The 19,592-nt window shown below is 41.2% G+C and overlaps 1 protein-coding gene across 4 annotated transcripts in view; it reads left to right on the top strand.

The window, feature by feature from the left end:
• LOC140466935 (inosine-5'-monophosphate dehydrogenase 1) overlaps nt 1-12,173 on the top strand; it is a 51,335-nt gene extending 39,162 nt beyond the window's left edge. The window contains exons 9-16 of one of the 4 annotated variants that reach the window (XM_072562796.1): nt 69-159; nt 882-977; nt 3,310-3,453; nt 5,017-5,161; nt 7,126-7,269; nt 8,103-8,186; nt 9,892-9,908; nt 11,033-12,173. In XM_072562796.1, coding sequence (XP_072418897.1) covers nt 69-159; nt 882-977; nt 3,310-3,453; nt 5,017-5,161; nt 7,126-7,269; nt 8,103-8,186; nt 9,892-9,908; nt 11,033-11,133 — 822 coding nt within the window. In that variant the 3' untranslated portion in view covers nt 11,134-12,173. The remainder of the gene's footprint in view (nt 1-68; nt 160-881; nt 978-3,309; nt 3,454-5,016; nt 5,162-7,125; nt 7,270-8,102; nt 8,187-9,891; nt 9,909-11,032) is intronic. The other 3 variants (XM_072562798.1, XM_072562795.1, XM_072562797.1) reach the window with 3 other exon arrangements.
• The last annotated feature ends 7,419 nt before the right edge of the window (nt 12,174-19,592 follow it).

Raw genomic sequence — 19,592 nt, 5'->3', positions numbered from 1 at the left:
GCAGGGTGAAAGGGGAATATTTGACTCAAATGGATTTTGTAATCGTCCTTTGTTCCATTTGTTTTCAGGATTCATCCCAAGGAAACTCTGTCTTCCAGATAAATATGATCCGTTACATTAAACAGAAGTACCCAGAGTTGCAGGTTGTTGGTGGAAATGGTAAGTAATAATTCGCACTGGCCCTGTTTTATTCCTTTCCAGTCTGTCTCTTTCCCCCTCATCTTTGTCCGATTGTCAGTCATGAGTTTGAACCCCATTTGAAGACTGGAGCCTCACTCCAGGCTGCTACTTCACTGCATTTCTTACAGATTGTACTGTGGCTGTGGGCAGAGGTTAAATGGTTTGGGTTGATATAAAGTGACCAAATGGAGTTGATAGGCTGAATCTTCTTTTTGTGTTCAAATGAGAAAAATTAGCAAAAATTCTCATTTTTCTGACTTCTGACACTTGCTGTAGAGAAGCAGCGAAACATCTGAGGATCTGGGTTTGAATTCCACCATGGCAGATGAAGTTTGATTTCAGTGAAACTCTGGAATGAAATGCTAGTCTAATAGCAAACATGTAGCCACTGTCAATTGTTACAAAAAACCCATTTGGTCACTTGCGTCCTCTTTAGGGATGAAAATCTGCCATCCTCCCCTGATCTGTCCTACATGTGACTTATGGCCTACATGTAACTCCAGACCTTACAGCAATGAGAGAGACTCCTAATTGCTCTGTGGGAAACTGGGAATGGGCAGCAAATGCTGGTATAGCCAGCAATGTCCACATTTAATGAATGAAGGAAACAAAAATCATCCATTCCCCAACCTGTCACCATCCAAGATCTTTAGATTGTGTTATCTTATTCATAGATTTTAATGCCCTGCTTCTTTTAACAGTAGTGACTGCAGCACAAGCCAAGAATCTGATTGATGCGGGAGTGGACGCTCTACGGGTCGGCATGGGCTGTGGCTCAATCTGCATCACTCAGGAAGGTGGGTCAGGGGTTTGGAGGTAATAGCCAGAAGACTAAAGTGCATGGAGCAGATTATAGATAAGTCAGTCACCTTTGACTGGAATCCAAATGCAAATTTAGATTTGGTATTATGGACGTGCCAGTACTAGATGCAAGGTTCCAACACGTAATAGCGGTTTATGGATCTGATCCCTGGTGGCTCCAGCTCACAACGCTGATGTTGATTTTGGGAGGGAAGAAATCCTGATGCCTTCATACAAACAGAAAGCTACCAGTTCGCTACTTGAGTGTATTTGCCACTAGTTTCCATCACAGCTGATCTGTATCTCTGCTTCATTTACCCACCTTTCCTCAACATTTTCCTACCCCAACAAAAATCTTGTCAACATCTGTCTTGAATGCTCCAATTAATCTCCAACAGCATCAACCTTTTTAGCGGAGTGAGCTCCAAGGCTATGCGTGATCGGACGCCAACACACTCTTAGCTGACTTCTCAGCAGGCTCTGGCTGCACTAATGGGCCCAATCAACAGAGATCAAGTATTTTAAAATTGACACAAACAAGCTACCAATAGAAAAGAAACTGCTGAACTGAGGCAGCTGAGAATTAATTAAAAATGCAAAAAACCTACTGACTTGCATAGATGTCCTTGGCAAAAGCTTAAGATGAACAGACAGCACGGGATTGATTGATTGTGATTTAAATGTGACCAATCCCTTGGTCTGGTGTGCATTAGCCGACGTGGGATGTAATGCAAATTGGGAAACCGTGCAGTTGTTTTATGGCCAATAGACGATTGTTTTATGGCCACTGTTGTAATTAGGAAATCGGCTGCTATCCTTCGAATGGTCTTGAGCAGCATTGCATGTGACTGAGAATTCTGAGTGCCTCTGACACTGAGCCAGGAGTGTCTCAGCAACAATTGCCAGATAATGATCATTGGCCTTGATGTTCTGGTGACCATTGAGCCATCATTTTGTCAACACATTGCTTTGGCTTAAGTATCTAGTATTACAAGAATTTGAATCTATTGATGACAGAGTATTCTCGGATACTATCAATAGAAAAAAAGACACAGCAGTGATAATTCTACAATGCCTTTTATGAACCTCCATGTCAAAATCCTTCGCAGCAAATTTAGTGCTTTTGAAGTACTGTTTAAAATGTAGGCAAACATTGTGTTTTTTCAGAAGAGAGGGTGACTTCGAGGTAGTAGAATTCCCATGAAATGGTTGCTCTTTTTCTGTTTGACGGTGATGGTTATAGGGAGGAGATAATGTAGAAGTAACCCTGATGCATTGCTCCAGTCCATCCTGTGAATCATACACTGTGCAACCCTGTTTGAGGACTAGGTGCTGAGCTCACTCTCGGGCACTGATCAAGTTGGTTGTGGTGTTGATGGTATTAAGCAGGTTGCATTTAGTTAGTGCATTTAACATATGATATTTCATTAAGGCTTGGCTTGAATCAGCTGTCCAAAATATTCTTTGCACAGTTTGAGTTCACCTCTTCTCTCCTCCTCTAATGAAATAGCTATTCATCACTCCTCTAAGCAGCAAGTGATAATGATTCAGAACCTTTTTGCTTTCGATGGGTGGTGGAAGCAGAAATGATTTTGAAAAAAACAAAATTGGATAATTATTTCTGTGCAGTCATGACTCATGACTCTTAGGTGAGGATTTGGAAGGTGAGAAATCTCTCGTCACGCAACCCTCTTAAATGGAAGATAGTTATTCACTAGTTTTATGTGCAGAGGAACATGGATTATCCAGCATTTGATTATCCGAGTATTGGATTATCCACCAAGATCACAATGTCCCAATACTTGGCTAAACTGTTATCCAGAGTTTGATTATCTGGAATTCGATTAACAAAACAAAATGATCCCCACCTGTGTCATTTGAATAATTGAGGTTCCTTTGTATTTTGGAGCTCAATCCTGTGACAAATATCAGCATTCCTGTGACAACTGAAGATTGTCACAAGAAGTGGAGAAACTGAGCTACTTCATTAACTGGGTGGCATGGAGGTTCAGTAGTTAGCACCAAGATCCCAGGTTCAGTTTCAGCCTCGGGTGATTGTCTGTGTGGAATTTGCACATTCTCCCCGTGTCTGTGTGGGTTTCCTTTGGGTACTCTGGTTTCCTCCCAAAGTCCAAAGATGTGCAGGTCAGGTGAATTGGCCATACTAAATTGCACCATAAGTGTTAGGTGCATTAGTCAGAGGGAGATGAGTCTGGGTGGATTACTGTTTGGAGTGTTGGTGTGGACTTGTTGGGCCGAAGGGCCTGTTTCCACACTGTAGGTAATCTAATCTAATCTAATCATCTGTACAACTCATTTCTCTTACAGTTATGGCATGTGGCAGACCTCAGGGGACCGCAGTATACAAAGTGGCAGAGTATGCTCGCCGATTTGGGGTGCCAGTCATTGCTGATGGTGGAATTCAGACAGTTGGACATGTGGTGAAAGCTCTGGCTTTAGGCGCTTCAACGGGTATCTGCCTGCTAACATATTTTGGCTAGATAGCAGCAAGAATGTTTGAGTAACCCTTTTGCACGTGACCATTATCAAAAGTTTCACATTAGATGGTGTCAAAATAGAGATAGGAGAGCTAATCAAGAGTTTGGTCAAAGGAGCAGTTTTTAATGGTTTTGAAGATGAGTAGCAAGGCTTAGGGGAAATTTTTAAAAATTGATTGCTTGGCAGCTGAAGACACCAATTGCATAATAAAAAAAGGGATGCAGGATTCTGAGGCAGAGCACTGTTATTGGGGGGCGGGGGGGGGAATCTGATTGCAGTGTGATGGGAGTCATTTAAACGAGGGTGAGAATTTAAAACGTCCATATGCATTGTAAATTTTAAGGCTGTTCGGGCCTATGACGAGTTTGAGAGGTTCAAACACTGAGTTGCTAGAAACATTGGCACATATTTGGGAAGTAAAACTAAGTTCAGGGATTTGGGAAGAGAAAGGTGATCAAAGTCAGCAATACAAGTACAGAGGAGTCTAGGGTAGGTTTTTGGGATAAGGTATAATGGATTTTAAAGGCTGGGAACAGAGGAGAAGGAACTGTTAACAGGACTATCATGGGAATCAGGAAAAGAAGGGCTCCTGCTCAAAACGTCGATTTTTGTTTATTTATTTATTTTTTTTCCCTGCTCCTCTGATGCTGCCAGACCTGCTGTGCTTTTCCAGCACCACTCTTGTCTTGACTCTGATCTCCAGCATCTGCAGTTCTCACTTTCGCCTGATCAGGAAAAGAAGTTTGGCTGGTTAGCAGTTTGGGTGTTACCAGGGATTTGGGGGTGGGGGTGGGGTAAGGTTGTGTAATCTTGTGGTCAAGGTGATCTTGGAGAGAATACAAGATAAGCTGTAAGAAAGATGCAAGTTTGAGGTTTGGCTTGGTGGGCTAAGAGGGAAGTGGCAGGGACAACCATTTGAATGATTTCAATCATTGTGATAAGAAGGTTCGTGAGCCACTTATGAACAAACAAATTAGGAGTGGGTGGGATATTGGGTCCATCAAGTTTGCTGTGCCATTTGATAAGATTGTAGCTGCTCTGCATATGGCTTTAACTCATTTTCCTGCTAACCATGATATCCTTTAGCTCTCTTAGTCAAGAATCTAATTACTTCTCCCTTTAAAAGTAATCAGTTTCCCTGCTTCCACTACTCTCTAGGGAAGAGAATTTCATAGATTTGTGACGGTCAGAAAATAATTCTCCCTTTCTTACCACAATGAACTATGAAGCTGGGTGTCTGCTTTATATTCCAGCTCTATCCTAGATTGTGGAGGAAGCTTTACTCTGTACTTAATATTTTCTGTATTTAACCTGTGCTGTATGATTACCCACTGCATAATATGCAGTTAGGGTGGGAAACTGAGTTTAATCAACTCAACAGGAAAGCAGCAAATTGCCATTAACCTCAGTAAATTAACACTTTTTTTTTCCTTTTCACTTCTTCTGTCTTATTCTGTATGTTTCGCCTGGCTATTTTGTCTCACTCTTTTTTTTTTTTTTCTCTGTTTCTATCTCTCCATCTCTCCCCGGCCTTAGTGATGATGGGTTCATTACTAGCTGCTACCACAGAGGCCCCGGGTGAGTACTTCTTCTCAGATGGCGTGAGGTTGAAGAAATACCGTGGCATGGGATCCTTGGATGCAATGGAGAAAAACACAAACAGTCAGAAACGTTACTTCAGGTAAGACCCTTGAGCTGCTAGTTCTGTCACCAGTGTTATCATTTGAGTGCTGAGAGCAGGTAGCCCCTGCATACTGTGATGAGGATGCATGGTATGTCATTCTTACTGTTGTTTAGAAACTTATTTGAAAATTGAAGCATACTTTTTAAGTTTGATTTGTATTTCTGTATTGTATGTGTTAAAGGGCAAACTTAAAACCCAAAAATGAAATTAAAACGATGAGTGGTGCCACGTATGATCTTGGGAATGGAGGCAGCACTGGACCCTGTGTGGGAGCATTAACCCAGTGCTGAGCCTGTGGAATTTTCTGCCACCGAAGGCAATCAAGGCCAAAACATTTAAATGTTTTCCAGAGAAGTTCAATATAGTTCATGGGGCTAAAGGGATCGGAGGGTATGGGGAGAAAGCAGGAACATTGTATGATCAGCCATGATCCTATTGAATGACCGCGTAGGCTCAAAAGGCAGAGTGGCCTACTCCTGCTATTTTCTGTTCCTACAGTCAGCTGGGTGAATCTAAATCACAGGTCAAGGAGTGAGGCCTGCACTCACCTGGGAGCTGGGTCAGCATTCATCCATTCAGCACATTGCAATGTTGCCTGTTAACTGTTCTGATCCATAGATGTATCCTGATCTGATTATTATCAGTGTTTTTCAGGTTTTTTTTGTTCAGATTTACATGTTCCACATTATTTTGCTTTTGTATAATGTGCTGGTTGTTATTTCTGGGATGAACTGTTTCAGGAAACATTTCCAGACTCGCTCAATTCCGATCTCTATTTAATAAAAGTGAAGTTTGCAAATCTCTGCATTTATAAAATCTGCTAATTTGAGCTGCTACCGGGGCCTGGTCACAATTTAGAGGAGGGAATGGCCTAGTGGTATTGCTAGTCTGTTAATCCAGAAACACTGGAAGTGTTCTGGGGACCCTGGTTCGAATCCTGCCATGGCAGATGGTGGAATTTGAATTGAATAAATATCTGGAATTAGGAGTCTAACGATGACTATGAAGCAATTGGTAAAAGTCAGTAAAGCCCATCTAGTAAACTGTAAAGACTTTTAGAAAGGAAAAGTGCTGTCCTAATATGGCCTGGACTATACGTGACTCCGAATCCACGGAAATGTGGTTTATACCTAACTGTCCACTGGGCAATTGGAGATCAGTCATAGATGTTGGCCTGGCCAATGAACCTATATTCCATGACTGAATATACTGAAAAGAAAAGTTTTAATGAAGTTAAATGCATTTCTGTTAAGTCTGTCTGTCTGTTTACCACTGGTTAGATTAGATTAGATTCCCTAAAGTGTGGAAACAGGCACTTCGGCCCAACCAATCCACACCGACCCTCCGAAGAGTAACCCATATAGACCCACTTCCCTCTAACTAATGCACCTAACACTACGGGCAGTTTAGTATGGCCAATTCACCTGACCCCCACATCTTTGGATTGTGGGAGGAAATGGAGCACCTGGAGGAAACCCACGCAGACACGGGGAGAATGTGCAAACTCCACACAGACAGTCACCCAAGGCTGGAATCTAACCTGGGTCCCTGGTGCTGTGAAGCGGCAGTGCTAACCACTGAGCTCCCTTGCCGCCCCTTATTGACACATTTTCATCTTTAATCGCAAAGGCTGCTCCTTATCCTCTTCTTTTTTTTTAACCTGTGATGACCCCTGTAACATGCTATGTTTAATTCCCAATCCTGAAGATCTTGTAGACTATCTTGTAACTGCCTTGGTAATATCTAAATAATCAAATGATACAAATAGAACTTGTGCCTAACTTCATTAAATTTATTCCTTGAGCACTGCACATTTGTATAAAGGGTGATTATTTGGACTATATAATGTTGCTGTTCTCAGCACTGACTAGTTATAGTGGACAATTTGGGTTATGCTCAGCTTTGCATGAGACAGTTTGTGGATTCTTTTCTTTGCTAATTCTGCTATGCATTGTGTTTAGTGAAGGTGATAAAGTGAAAGTGGCCCAGGGAGTGTCAGGATCAATTCAGGACAAGGGCTCAATCCAGAAATTTGCACCTTACCTGATTGCAGGGATTCAGCATGGTTGCCAGGACATCGGAGCCAAGAGTCTTTCCATCCTAAGGTGAGAGCTAGTAGCTGTGGTTCCTTTTCATATGTTATCTAGTCTCAACATTGTTCTTTTCTCTGTAAGATAGAAGACTGATAAGGGGTAATTGTTTTTGTAGATTGGCACACTGAACCAGCGACAGCAGTTTATTTTTGTGCTGTGGTTATAGTCCAGCTAATTCTCAAGACTGTACTTTCCCTTATTGTCACGGGGTTGCGTGGTGGTTTGGTCAGCTAAATTGGCTGAATGGCTGGTTTGTGATGCAGAGTGATGCCATAAGTGTGGTTTCAATTCCTGCACTGGCTAAGGTTGCCATGAAAGACAGCTTGACTTCTCCCCTCACCTGAGATGCGGTGACCCTTCAATTAAACTAGTCGTCTCTCTAATGTGAGAGCAGCCCTTTGGTCTGGTAGGAATTTGGTGACTTTACTATTACTATCTTTATTGTTGTAGACTCTTCTAGTATTTTCCATATCATCGAGGATCCCTAAGATGTAACTGTGGAAGAGGGCTGATATATTTGGTAATTATACACTAGCCATCTTTCTCAAGCTTATGGACCAACTGGCATTTTCCTGTCTGTGAACTCTGTGTGCTAAACAATAAATAGTTCATGGAAGTGAGGCAGAAGATTGTTGTGAGGGAAACCAGAGAAAACTTGTACATTTAGATGATTGTGCAGTTTTATTGCTCTTTAATTTGGGCAGTGAAAATGCTTGCAGGATATACAGTAAATAAGTTACCTTCCTTTCCTGTTCTTTTGATTTGCTTTCTGGCGCACCTTTTCCAGGCTTCTCCAACCCCTTGCTTTCTTACTGACTTTCTCCTCCTCCCTACTATTTTTTCAGGTCAATGATGTACTCGGGTGAATTGAAGTTTGAAAAAAGAACCATCTCCGCTCAGGTAGAAGGAGGTGTGCATGGTCTGCATTCGTAAGTCTCCCAACATGTGTTTCCATTTCTCCCACTTAGATTTTCATTTTTGCTTGTAGTGATGGATTAGCTGCGGTCCATCCCCTTGATTGCTCACTGTCTGAAGTCCAATACCTCCCCACTTGCCCTCCGTAAGATGCTCAGTCTACATTGTTCAGCGAGACTATGGTGGGTCACAGAATTCAGTTTGGGTGAGAAAAGGAAGACAGTTTTTAGGGATTTTTTAAAACTACTTCAGCCAGCTACAATCTACTCCTTCATCCTTGTTGTTCCACATGTAGCTGTTTAGCCTATTTGGCACTGATCTAAATCAGCAGCAGCTTGCTCTTTATCTCTACCCTCTCCGCCATCTCAACTTATCTGAACCTTCACTTTTTGTCATGTCACAGATCCTTATCCATGAAAGAGATTACTCTTCTTCTTCCTGTTGGAAGTTTGCCCCCTTTGTGTTCAGCCTTAGTTGCACATTTGGCTGAAATCCTCCTTTTTCAATTTGACTGGGCTCTGTCATCTACTGGATAAGTGCCTGTTGATTTGTAGTCACTGTTGCAATGTAGGAAATGTGACAGTCAGTGTGAGCACAACCAGGTCCTGCAGACAGCAATGTAATGACCAATATGTATTTGATAGTATTGCTTAGAGGATAAATTTTGGCTCGAACACCAGTGCTAACTGCTCTTCCTTTTTTAATTAGTGACATCGTATCCATCTGAGAATGCAGGTTGGGGTTTATTTCATCCAAACTAAAACTAAATGAACAGTCCTCCTCAGAATGGCATTGAAGTGTCAACTCTGATATTTTTGTTTCTGTTCCTGTTCCTGAAGTGGAATTTGAACCCATGACCTGCTGATGCAGAGACAAGTGTCCTATCACTGAACCATACTTGACATCTAAATAAGCATTAACTTGTCTAATTTTATGTATCAATTGCTTCACGACTCTCTTAGTTTCTGGAATTTTGGTATTCTCTCAGCTTCACAGAAACTACCTTTTAAGTTGCTAATAATTGCTACAAATGCGTGATGTGCAATTGCTTCCAAGCTGTCTTCATGGAACCTTATTTACCCAAGCAAGAATTTACTGCTTGTCAGCAAATTTGGAAAAGGCTAGTCTTACTGAGAATGGGGTCAAATCTGAATATTTCCCTCTAACTCCATGGAACAGAAGTGATCCTTTAACTTGCGTTATTCTGCATCCACGGATTGCTCAGATGAAGCAAAGCATTTTGAATGGTGCTTGGATTTACCCATCCTGGTGTGTGGCAGAAACCTTACACTGTTGCTGAATGGCTAACAGTGTTGAAAGTTATTCAGTTACCCTGCGTCTTTCAATATGGTGCTTCTAGAAACTTGCTATAGTGCATGTACAGTGCCTGGAATCCAGCCATTAATGTGTGGGCAAAGCAAGGGCACTGGCTTATGGGGAGTCAAAATTATTGCAATCTTCTGTTATGTGGGATTCTTTGATTTATTTGTCTTGACTAATGTTCATGCATCAGGCTCCCCATTCTTTACTCATCCATGAAACCTATAAACCAGTGGCCTTGATTATGATGTGAAAGATGTTCTGTTGGGCATGTGCTGTACCAGCTTGGTATTCTGTAGCTTTCAGGTACATGTTTAGCTAGTGCTGTGTTTTGCCTTGATGGCTGTTTTATCCACACTTTTTGTCTTTCTTTCCTTCACTCATGCATTCACATGTCAGGTACACTTTTGTGCCATGTAAGTAAACCCAAATATTGATTTAATAGTTAGCCATGTTTGCCAATTAAAACATGCCCTCATACGTCTCCTGCGATATGTTTGCAAGTAGGCATCACTGAAAATCTCCTCTGTCCAGTGAATCAATGCATGATGACTTTAGCAATTTGAGTCCCTGGCTTGAAGCTTGATACTCTGTCAGTACACAACTGGAATTTGGGGTCTGCTTTCTAGATGGAAGAGATGGGATGTGAATTCCAGCAATGACACCCTTAGTGTTAAGTTACATTGAGCAGTCAGACTCTGGCTTAGCAGGAGCAAATTACTGCAGATGTTGGAAATCACAGCGGGTCAGGCAGCATCCATAGTGAAAGAGCAAGGTTAAGTTTTTGAGTTCAGATGACTCCTCTTCAGTGTTGACTCTGGCCTGGCCCTCTGTCTATACTGAGTTAGTTAATGCAATAGTTCAACAGTTGACTTCAGTGCCTGATAGACTACTGTGTTCAGCACTGTTTTAGTTCTCATACTTTGGTTTACCTTGTTCTGTCAAATGCTGATAGCTTTTAGCATCCTGATTATCGACTGTGAGCTTTTCAGCAGAGGCACTTGAGGATTCAATGCTGTAAGTGTATAATCTTTATGTCCACTTGACTTGGAGAAATATCCAGTGTCCCCTTCTTTATTGCCTTACGAACTACTGAGCTATATGACTCATGAAACAGCAGGAGGAGCATGTTTAAGGTGAGTAAATTGTGACAATAGGCGCATGTACATCACTGAGCTTGGAAGTTAGCAATCTTTCCAGCTTTGTCTCAGCTTTGGGCACTAGTACAAAAGTAGAAGGAAAGAGCTTACATTCATACAACAAGTTTTGCCAAACCATTTCAAAGTTCTTCATGGTTAGTGAATTATTTTTCAAAGTGCTGTTACTATTATTCAGGCAGACACCACAATCAATTTGCTTGCACTTAAAATCCCATCATCACCAATGAAAGATATGACCATTTCTTTGACTAATTATTTAGCAGTTGATGGAAGGCTGAGGTAGTTGTTGCATGGATTGTGGAAGAGGGGAATTTGATGGATGATTGACATTTCCTTATTTTCAAGACTGCAGCACTATTATGTATTTTGTTTTCTTTTAGTTACGAGAAGCGGCTTTACTGAAGAAGGAGGTGTTGCCCACCAGGCTGTGGCTCCCAACGTTCCCTCCCCATTGGCCGTTAAACCTCACAGGCGTCCCTGACCACCTTCCTATGTCCCTCACGCAGAGGCAACAGCCCCGCTCCATGCCTCCTGGCTTGTGATGCACAATTCCTTTATCTTTGATTTTGGATTTTTGTTACTTGGAGCCGTGAAGAATGTAGCAAGAGGAAAAGCAGCAATATCATCACTGCACCCAGAGAAAATGCGCGAGTTCTCAATGTTGTTTACTCTGTCTTTTCCCGTGGCCAGGAATGAGCCTGATATATAGCTATTTATAGCAAGATTTCACTGAGTTTCACTGAACAGACTTGAACTGCAACTTCCTTTTTTGTCACCAGAAGTATTCGTATTTTTGTTTAAAATGTGTATGGAGGGGTTGCGAAGAAATAAGATTCTTTCTCCGTCCCCAAAAAAAGTGTCACTGAGAAATGGAAGCAGTGGGATCCTAGTTTACATGATTACATTCCCAATGTTGCATACATGACATTTGATACAGTTCTGCAATGGATGGAAGCGATTTAATTTTTTTTGGTCCTTTTTCAACTAACTCCCTGACCCATGGGAGATAGTGAGGGTGTTGTGTTAGGGTCTGGAATACACTGGGAGGCAGTTTTTACTGTTCAAATGCCCAGGGCAAGCTGACACTATTGAAGTCCCACTTCCCTGGATCAGGGAGAGTTGTGGGCACTGCTTTGGAACTGCTGTCATCACCAAAGGAAGTGTGAATTTATCCTGGGATGGCTCTAAACAGTATCTCATGGGTAATGTCCCAGTTCTGTTTGAGGTATGGGAAATTCTTATAAAAATAACTGTTCTGAATAAAGTTCACCTCTTTCCAATTTCAGCATATGAAAGCTGTTTTCCACTTCAACCCCTTGCTCCACTAAGCAATCCAAATCCAGTTCCATGTCTACAGATGAAAGTTGAGATCCTTTTAAGTTTGTTACCACAAGTGTATACTCAGCAGAACTGAATGTGGATTAGAAGTGCTTCTGCCACTTCCTGTTGAGTGAAACTTGTTGCGAAATCTGACAATGATGCCTGTAAAGAATGACATTTAATAAAGCAGTTTGATTTTAAGGAGTTTTGTTGTTTCTCATAGCCCTTCAGTAAATCCAACTGGTTCCAGAGTTGTGAGAATCATTCTTATACAGTCACTTTGGTTTGCACTGAGTTCCATTAATGAATACATAGTAGAAAATTGCTAATACAAACTCTGGAAACCAGAAACTAAAACCAGGTTTGCAGAGACAATGAAGAGTTACACACCAGAAATGTAATTACCTGTTTTGTCTTTCCATGTGCTGATGGTATGGTTCAGTCTGCATAAATTCCCACAGCAATTATAGGTAGTTTGTTCAGGAAAAATATTGCAAAAGGGATAGTGGCACTCTAGAAGGACCACCCAGAGGGAGTTTATTCTTAATCTGACCTGTGCAATACTTGTCCTGGTGGTGTCTGGAGAGTGTAGAGAGAGCTTTATTGTGTCTGCTGGGGATTGATGGGACAGTGCAGAGAGAGCATTTCCTAATATTAAACCTTAGGATGAAAAATGTGATTTTTTTTTTTTTTACTTGTGCCACTTATACTTTCTGTGGCTGTTACCCTATGAACTGGAGACTAAGCTGTGTACAGAGATGAATTGACCAATCTGAACTCCAGTCACCTTTTGTTGTCACCACTAATGCCTTTGATTGACTAATGAAAAAAGAACTAATTAAAATGTCCTCTTCGCTACTATATTGTGATGCTAAAGGAATTATGTAAATGTAAAATCTGAAGGCATTTTATAGGCGCACTACTTGATATATCAAGCCACATGAGTTATAAGGAGAGTCCACCAAATGTTAATGTTGAGCTTAGAGAAGGAAAAAGGTGGAGAGGTTTAAGGAAGGATTCTTGGTCTTGGATATTTGCAGCTGGAGATGGAGCAATTAAAATCTGGGATGTGAAATTGGCAGAATTGCAGTACCAATATATTGAGGAATTAAAGAGCTGGCATATTTTAGAGAAATTTGAGGCGATAGAGGGATTTGATTTCAAGAATGATAATTTTAAATTTGAGCTGTTAGTGTACCAGGAGGTCAGTGAGTATGGCAAGGACCCAAGAATGGCAGATGAAGGAAGTGAAGTCCCAAGTTAAAATGCCAGTTGAGAACTCTGGTTTATGGTGATAAGAAAAACAAATTTGAAGTACTAAAAAATAAAACTAGAAATATATTGCCACTTCAGAAATAACTTGACATTTGTGTTCATTTTGTATTATATGTCATTGGTTGAGCAAAGACTGGCACCAGTTCAAAACCAAATGAGTAAAACTCACGTAGCTCTTTCCATTGTCATTGATATGCAATCAAGGTCTATGTCTAGGTTGGAGAAAGTGAGGACTGCAGATGCTGAAGTTCCGAATTGAAAGGTATGGCGCTGGAAAAGCATGGCAGGTCAGGCAGCATCAGAGGAGCAGGAAAGTCAACGTTTTGGGCATAAGCCCTTCATCAGGAGTGTGCACATTCCTGATGAACGACTTATGCCCAGACTTTTGCTCCTCTGATATTGCCTGACCTGCTGTGCTTTTCCAGTACCACACTTCTTTGACTATGTTCAGGTTGGTAAGAATAAGGCTTAGATCCTTTTTCTAACTCAAGCCGTCACAGAGCATTGTAATAAAGTTGAACTATTATATCCCACCATGCAATTGGTATGCAAGGTTAGCTGCGGACAAATAGGTGTGGCTGAGTAGAATCCTGTGCTCTTCTAAGGGATCGCCTGATAATGTTCCAGCAATGAGCTAGGCTGGCTGTAATTGCTAGCAGTGTCCTGGTATACTGAGCACTTATCTGGCATCATTGATTCTGCTAGTATGATTACTTTGCTCTAATGTTACAGTAGAATCCTACAGGATAGAAGGAAGTCATGCAGCTCATCTCTGTGCTTCTATGAAAAAGCTGTCCAGATCTTTTATCTTTTGTTAAGAATAGAACTGCAGATGCTGGAAATCCAAACAAAAACAGAAATTGTTGGAAAAACTCAGCAGGTCTAGCAGTATCTGTGGACAAAAAAGCAGAGTTGATGTTGCAGTGACCCTTCAGAATTGATTGTAGCCAGGAAAAGTTATACGGCAGAGCAGAAGTGGGTACTGCAGATGCTGAAGATTAGATTCTAGATTAAAGTGGTCCTGGAAAGGAACAGCAGGACAGGCAGCATCCAAGGAGCAGGAAAATCGATGTTTCGGGCAAAAGCCCTTCATCAGGAATGAAGCTGGGAGACTTGGGAGTGGAGAGATAAATGGGAGGGAGGTGGGGCTGGGGAGAGGGTAGCTGAGAGTGCAATAGGTGGATGGAGGTGGGGGTGAAGGTGATAAGTTGGAGAGGAGAGTGGAGCAGATATGTGGGAAGGAAGATTGAAAGATGGGACAGCTCATGATGGTGCTGAGCTGGAAGTTTGAAACTGGGGTAAGGTGGGGGGAGGGGAAATGAGGAAACTGGTGAAGTCCACATTGATGCCATGGGGCTGAAGGGTCCCGAGGTGGAAGGGGATGGTGGGTTTTTGGGGTGGGGGGTCGGGGGGGGGGTGCTCATGGACCTGGCCAGGTAGTCGAGTAGGTAGCAGTCTTTGCGGAAAGCAGATAGGGATGGGAGGGAAATATATCCCTTATAGTGGGTTCCATTTGGAAGTGGCAGAAATGTTGGCGGATGATGCCATTTTTTGCGGATGGGGGTGGGGGGGTTCTGTCCTTGTTGCAGCTAGTGAGGTGGAGTTTGAGGGCAGTTGCAGGACGTGGATGAGATGCGTTGGAGGGTATCTTCAACCACGTGGGAATTTATACTCATGGTTTTGACACAAGTTGGCTGTTTAAGGGTTCCGATTGCACTCCGGAGGCTGGGGAATAACCAGCTGTTTCCAGTGCAGTACTAAGGGAATATTGCATTTTGAGATTCCATTATTTGGATCAAATGTTAAACTGAAGTTTTACCTGGCCTTTGAGGTGGATGTGGAAGATTTCACGGACTATTCTGAAGAAGATTGTATGGGTTTTCTGGGTGTCCTGAACAGTATTTGTCATAATTAAGAAAAGGTTATCTGGTTATTGTTTGTGGGAGCTTGCCAGTAAATTGATTGTTATTCCTGTGTAGAGCCTGCAAAGTTTTCCCTTGCAATATTAAAGTCTGATGCCTTTTCCTAACTTTTCAGTATAGATTAGCACATTTTCACTGATGATCTCCTGTATGAATAACTTCTCCACATCAACTGCAAACTCTTGGATTGAAATGGAGGCATCTGAAAACGTAACAGGAGGGTCAGTACAAGTTGCAATCTAAATATTTGAGTGACGTGTTAAAAATTTGGTAATCAATTGATTTCCCTGTTTGAAAATTCCTTCTCATAACTGTGAGTCAGCTCAAGTCTTGAAATGCTTGAACACAATCTCTGACCTAGTTATTTTGAAGTCAAGTTTACACTGAAGCAAATAGAAGATAAATGGACTTCTAGAACATTCCCTGTGCCAGTGCTTTGGATGATCTTTCCAATTATTTCCATTTTCCTCATTCTTTCTTATTAACTCTGCAAAATCTTTGTCTTCCAAGTATTAATTCAGTTTCTTTTTGAAAATCATTAATGAATCTGTTAACCACCTTTTTTGTAAGGAGAACAATCCCAGACTCTTAACTCTTCATGCACTATTGGTACTCGGCCTTGAAATCTTTCCTAAATTGTGCTGCTCGAAATTTGACACTATAGCTGGGCTTAACCAGTGAAGTAACAGTCATCAATCTGACTAACTGTCATTCAGGACATAAGCAATTTGTACCAGGTTTCGTAATTAACACAAAAAAAGGCCAGAGAAAATAAAGGCTTTCTAATTTACTACTACGCAACTTAAACTATGTCCCAAAAACCTACATGCTCATTCATGATTATAACAGATGGCTTAATTGTACGGGGACAAGGAAAATAGCATATGCAAAGTCCTGAAGATCAGAAGTCTATATTTCAATGGCATGTTAAATTCCCTTTTGATTTTTTTAAGCATAGATGCCACATTGTTGTCTATAAGGCAGTGGTTGTTTTTATTTTGATAATTGGTTTGGTGGGCTTAGGTCTTTCTTGAAGGAATTCATTCTTTTAGACTTTTGTGGGTTTTTTTTTCTCTTTCTCATGTGGAGAGAGAGAGAGCTGCTTTTCATTTGCAGGCTATAGATTTATTTTATCTGCTGCCCTGGCGCTTTCAGCTTTTTAACACATGGCAGCTCAGTTACCCAGAGGATTGTTATCACACAGTCTTTCCTTAATTCAAGAGAATCTTGGTGCTGTTCAGTCTCAAATTGTCTCCCTCACTGCTTTAAAAAACAACATTGGCATGACTAATATTATTGTTTTTCAAGTTCCAAACTTCTGATATTTTAGTTGCTCCTGGGACGCTGTCTGACCTGCTGTGCTTTTCCAGCAACACACACACCTCTCTAAAATAAAATACTCTTAAAATGTGATGCTACAGGGAGTCATGAGCATCTTAAACTCTTTCACAAACAGAACTGATTTTTCAAGAAGTTTATTTCTCTCTTTGGGATTTCAAAGTCTAAAGGCATAAAGAACAAATAATTTAGTAAGCTTTGTTTCTCTAAGAAGTTTAATTATTTGTTAAGTGAACATGTTCAAAAGGAAATGACTGCACTAAAAATTCCACCTTCTACTGAAGTTATTCAATATCTCAAATAATCTAGTTGGGTCTAGATTATTGAGGAGCTCAGGTTCATGATACAAGATTGAATTGTGCAAGTGAGGGTTTCAGAATCCACCAAGAATGCCAACCAATCTTTGTGTTGTACTCAAGCTGTCTCTCTGCTGTGTGTTAGCAGGGAAGGAGTATGATGTAAAGTGAATGAGTTACTGCTTAAAGCCAAGGAGAAATTATTTCAGACATGCTCACACTGAAAATTTGTTTGCAACTTACAAAACTTAGCAAGTTTGGCAGCATCTATGGTGTGAAAACCAATTAACATTTTGCTTTGAGTGACCCTTTGCCAGAGTTAAAATGTCAACATTCCAAGAGATCTTGGGAATATTCAGTCCAAAATTACCAAGAGGGTGACCGGCTATAACTTGTACTTATATAGCATTTTTAATAAGATAAAATGTTATTAAATTGTTTTTGGCTTGAATGACATGAGGAGTATTGGAACGGATTACCAGATGCTTGATGAAAATGACCCCCTAAATCAGGGCAATATCTGTGTTTTAAAAAAAGGATGTATGAGCGTATTTGTGTAGGTGTGGCATTCTGTATCTGAGACTACAGAACATAGAACATTACAGCGCAGTACAGGCCCTTTGGCCCTCGATGTTGCGCTGACCTGTGGAACCAATCTGAAGCCTATCTATCCTACACTATTCCATTTTCATCCATATGTTTATCCAATGACCATTTAAATGCCCTTAAAGTTGGTGAGTCTACTAGTGTTGCAGACAGTGCGTTCCATACCCCTACTACTCTCTTAGTAAAGAAACTACCTCTGACATCTGTCCTATATCTATCACCCCTCAATTTAAAGCTCCGTCCCTTCTTGCAAGCCATCACCATCCAAGGATAAAGGCTGTCACTGTCCACCCTATCTAACCCTTTGATTATCTTATATGTGTCAATTAAGTCTCTTCTCAACTTTCTTCTCTAATGAAAACAGCCTCAAGTACCTCAGCTTTTTCCCATAAGACCTTCCCTCTGTACTAGGCAACATCCTAGTAAATCTCCTGTGAACCCTTTCCAAAGCTTCCACATCGTTTCTATAATGCAGTGACCAGAACTGTACACAATATTCTAAGTGTGGCCACACAAGAGTTTTGTACAGCTGCAGCATGACCTCGTGGCTCCAAAACTCAATCCCTCTATCAATAAAAACTAACACACTGTATGCGTTCTTAACAACCCTATCAACCTGGATGGCAGCTTTCAGGGATCTATGTACGTGGACAATGAAATCTCTCTGCTCATTTACACTACCAAGAATCTTACCATTTGCCCAGTACTCTTTATTCCTGTTGCTCCTCGCCTCACACCTTTCCACATTAAACTTCATTGACCAACTCTCAGCCCAGCTCTGCAGCTTATCTGCGTCCCTCTGTAACCTCAACATCCTTCAGTGTTATCCACAACTCCACCGACCTTAATGTCATCTGCAATTTACTAACCCATCGTTCTATGCCCTTATCTAGATCATTTATAAAAATGACAAGCAGCAGTGGCCCCAAAAGAGATCCTTGCGATACACCACTAGTAACTGAACTCCAGAATGAACATTTCCCATTAATCACCACCTCTGTCGTCTTTCAGCTCACCAATTTCTGATCCAAACCACTAAATCGCACTCAATCCCATGCCTCTGTATTTTGTGCAATAGCCTACCATGGGGAATCTTATCAAACAACTTACTGAAATCCACATACACCACATCAAGTGTTTTACCCTCATGGTCACCATCTCAAAGAACTCAGTAAGGTTTGTGAGTCACGACCTACCCTTCACAAAATGGTATTGACTATCCCTAAGCAACTTCTTCTTCTCTAGGTAATTATAAATCCTGTCTCTTATAACCTTTTCCAACACTTTACTCACAACTGAAGTAAGGCCCATTAGTCTATAATTACCAAGGTTGTCTCTACTTCCTTTCTTGAACAAGGAGACAATATTTGCCATCCTCTAGTCTTTTGGCACTATTCCTGTAGACAATGATGACATAAAGATCAAAGTCAAAGGCTCTGCAATCTCCTCCCTGGCTTCCCAGAGAATCCTAGGATAAATCCCATCCGGCCCAGGGGACTTATCTATTTTCACACTTTCCAGAATTCAGAATTACTCACACCTCCTGGTTGTATTTCAGTATTCTTCTCAACAAGATTGTCTTTTTTTGATGAAAAATATTCATTTTGTGCTTCCCCTATCTCCTTGGACTCCATGCACAAATTTCCACTAATATCCTTGATTGACCCTAATCTTTCTTTAGTCATTTTTTTATTCCTAATATACCTATAGAAAGTTTTAGGGTTTTCCTTGATCCTATCTACCAATGACCTCTCATTTCCCCTCCTGGCTCTTCTTAGCTCTCTTATTAGATCTTTCGTAGCTAACTTGTCATTCTCAAGTACCCTAACTGAGCCTTCACGCCTCATCCTAACATAAACTGCCTTCTTCTTCTTGACAAGAGATTCAACTTCTTTCGTAAACTATAACTCCTTTGCTGAACCGCTTCCTCCCTGCCTGACCGATACGTACTTATCAAGGACATGCAGTAGCTGTTCCTTGAATAAGCTGCACATTTCAATTGTGCCCATCCCCTGCAGTTTCCTTCCCCATCCTATCCATCCTAAGTCTTGCCTAATTGCAGCATAATTGCCTTTCCCCCAGCAATAACTCTTGCCCTGCATTATATACCTATCCCTTTCCATTGCTAAAGTAAATATAACAGAATTGTGGTCACTATCACCAAAGTGCTCACTTACCTCCAA

Source organism: Chiloscyllium punctatum, chromosome 44 (genome assembly GCF_047496795.1).
Source record: "Chiloscyllium punctatum isolate Juve2018m chromosome 44, sChiPun1.3, whole genome shotgun sequence".
NCBI classification, from domain to species: Eukaryota; Metazoa; Chordata; class Chondrichthyes; order Orectolobiformes; family Hemiscylliidae; genus Chiloscyllium; species Chiloscyllium punctatum.
This window is presented reverse-complemented; position numbering and strand designations above follow the sequence as displayed.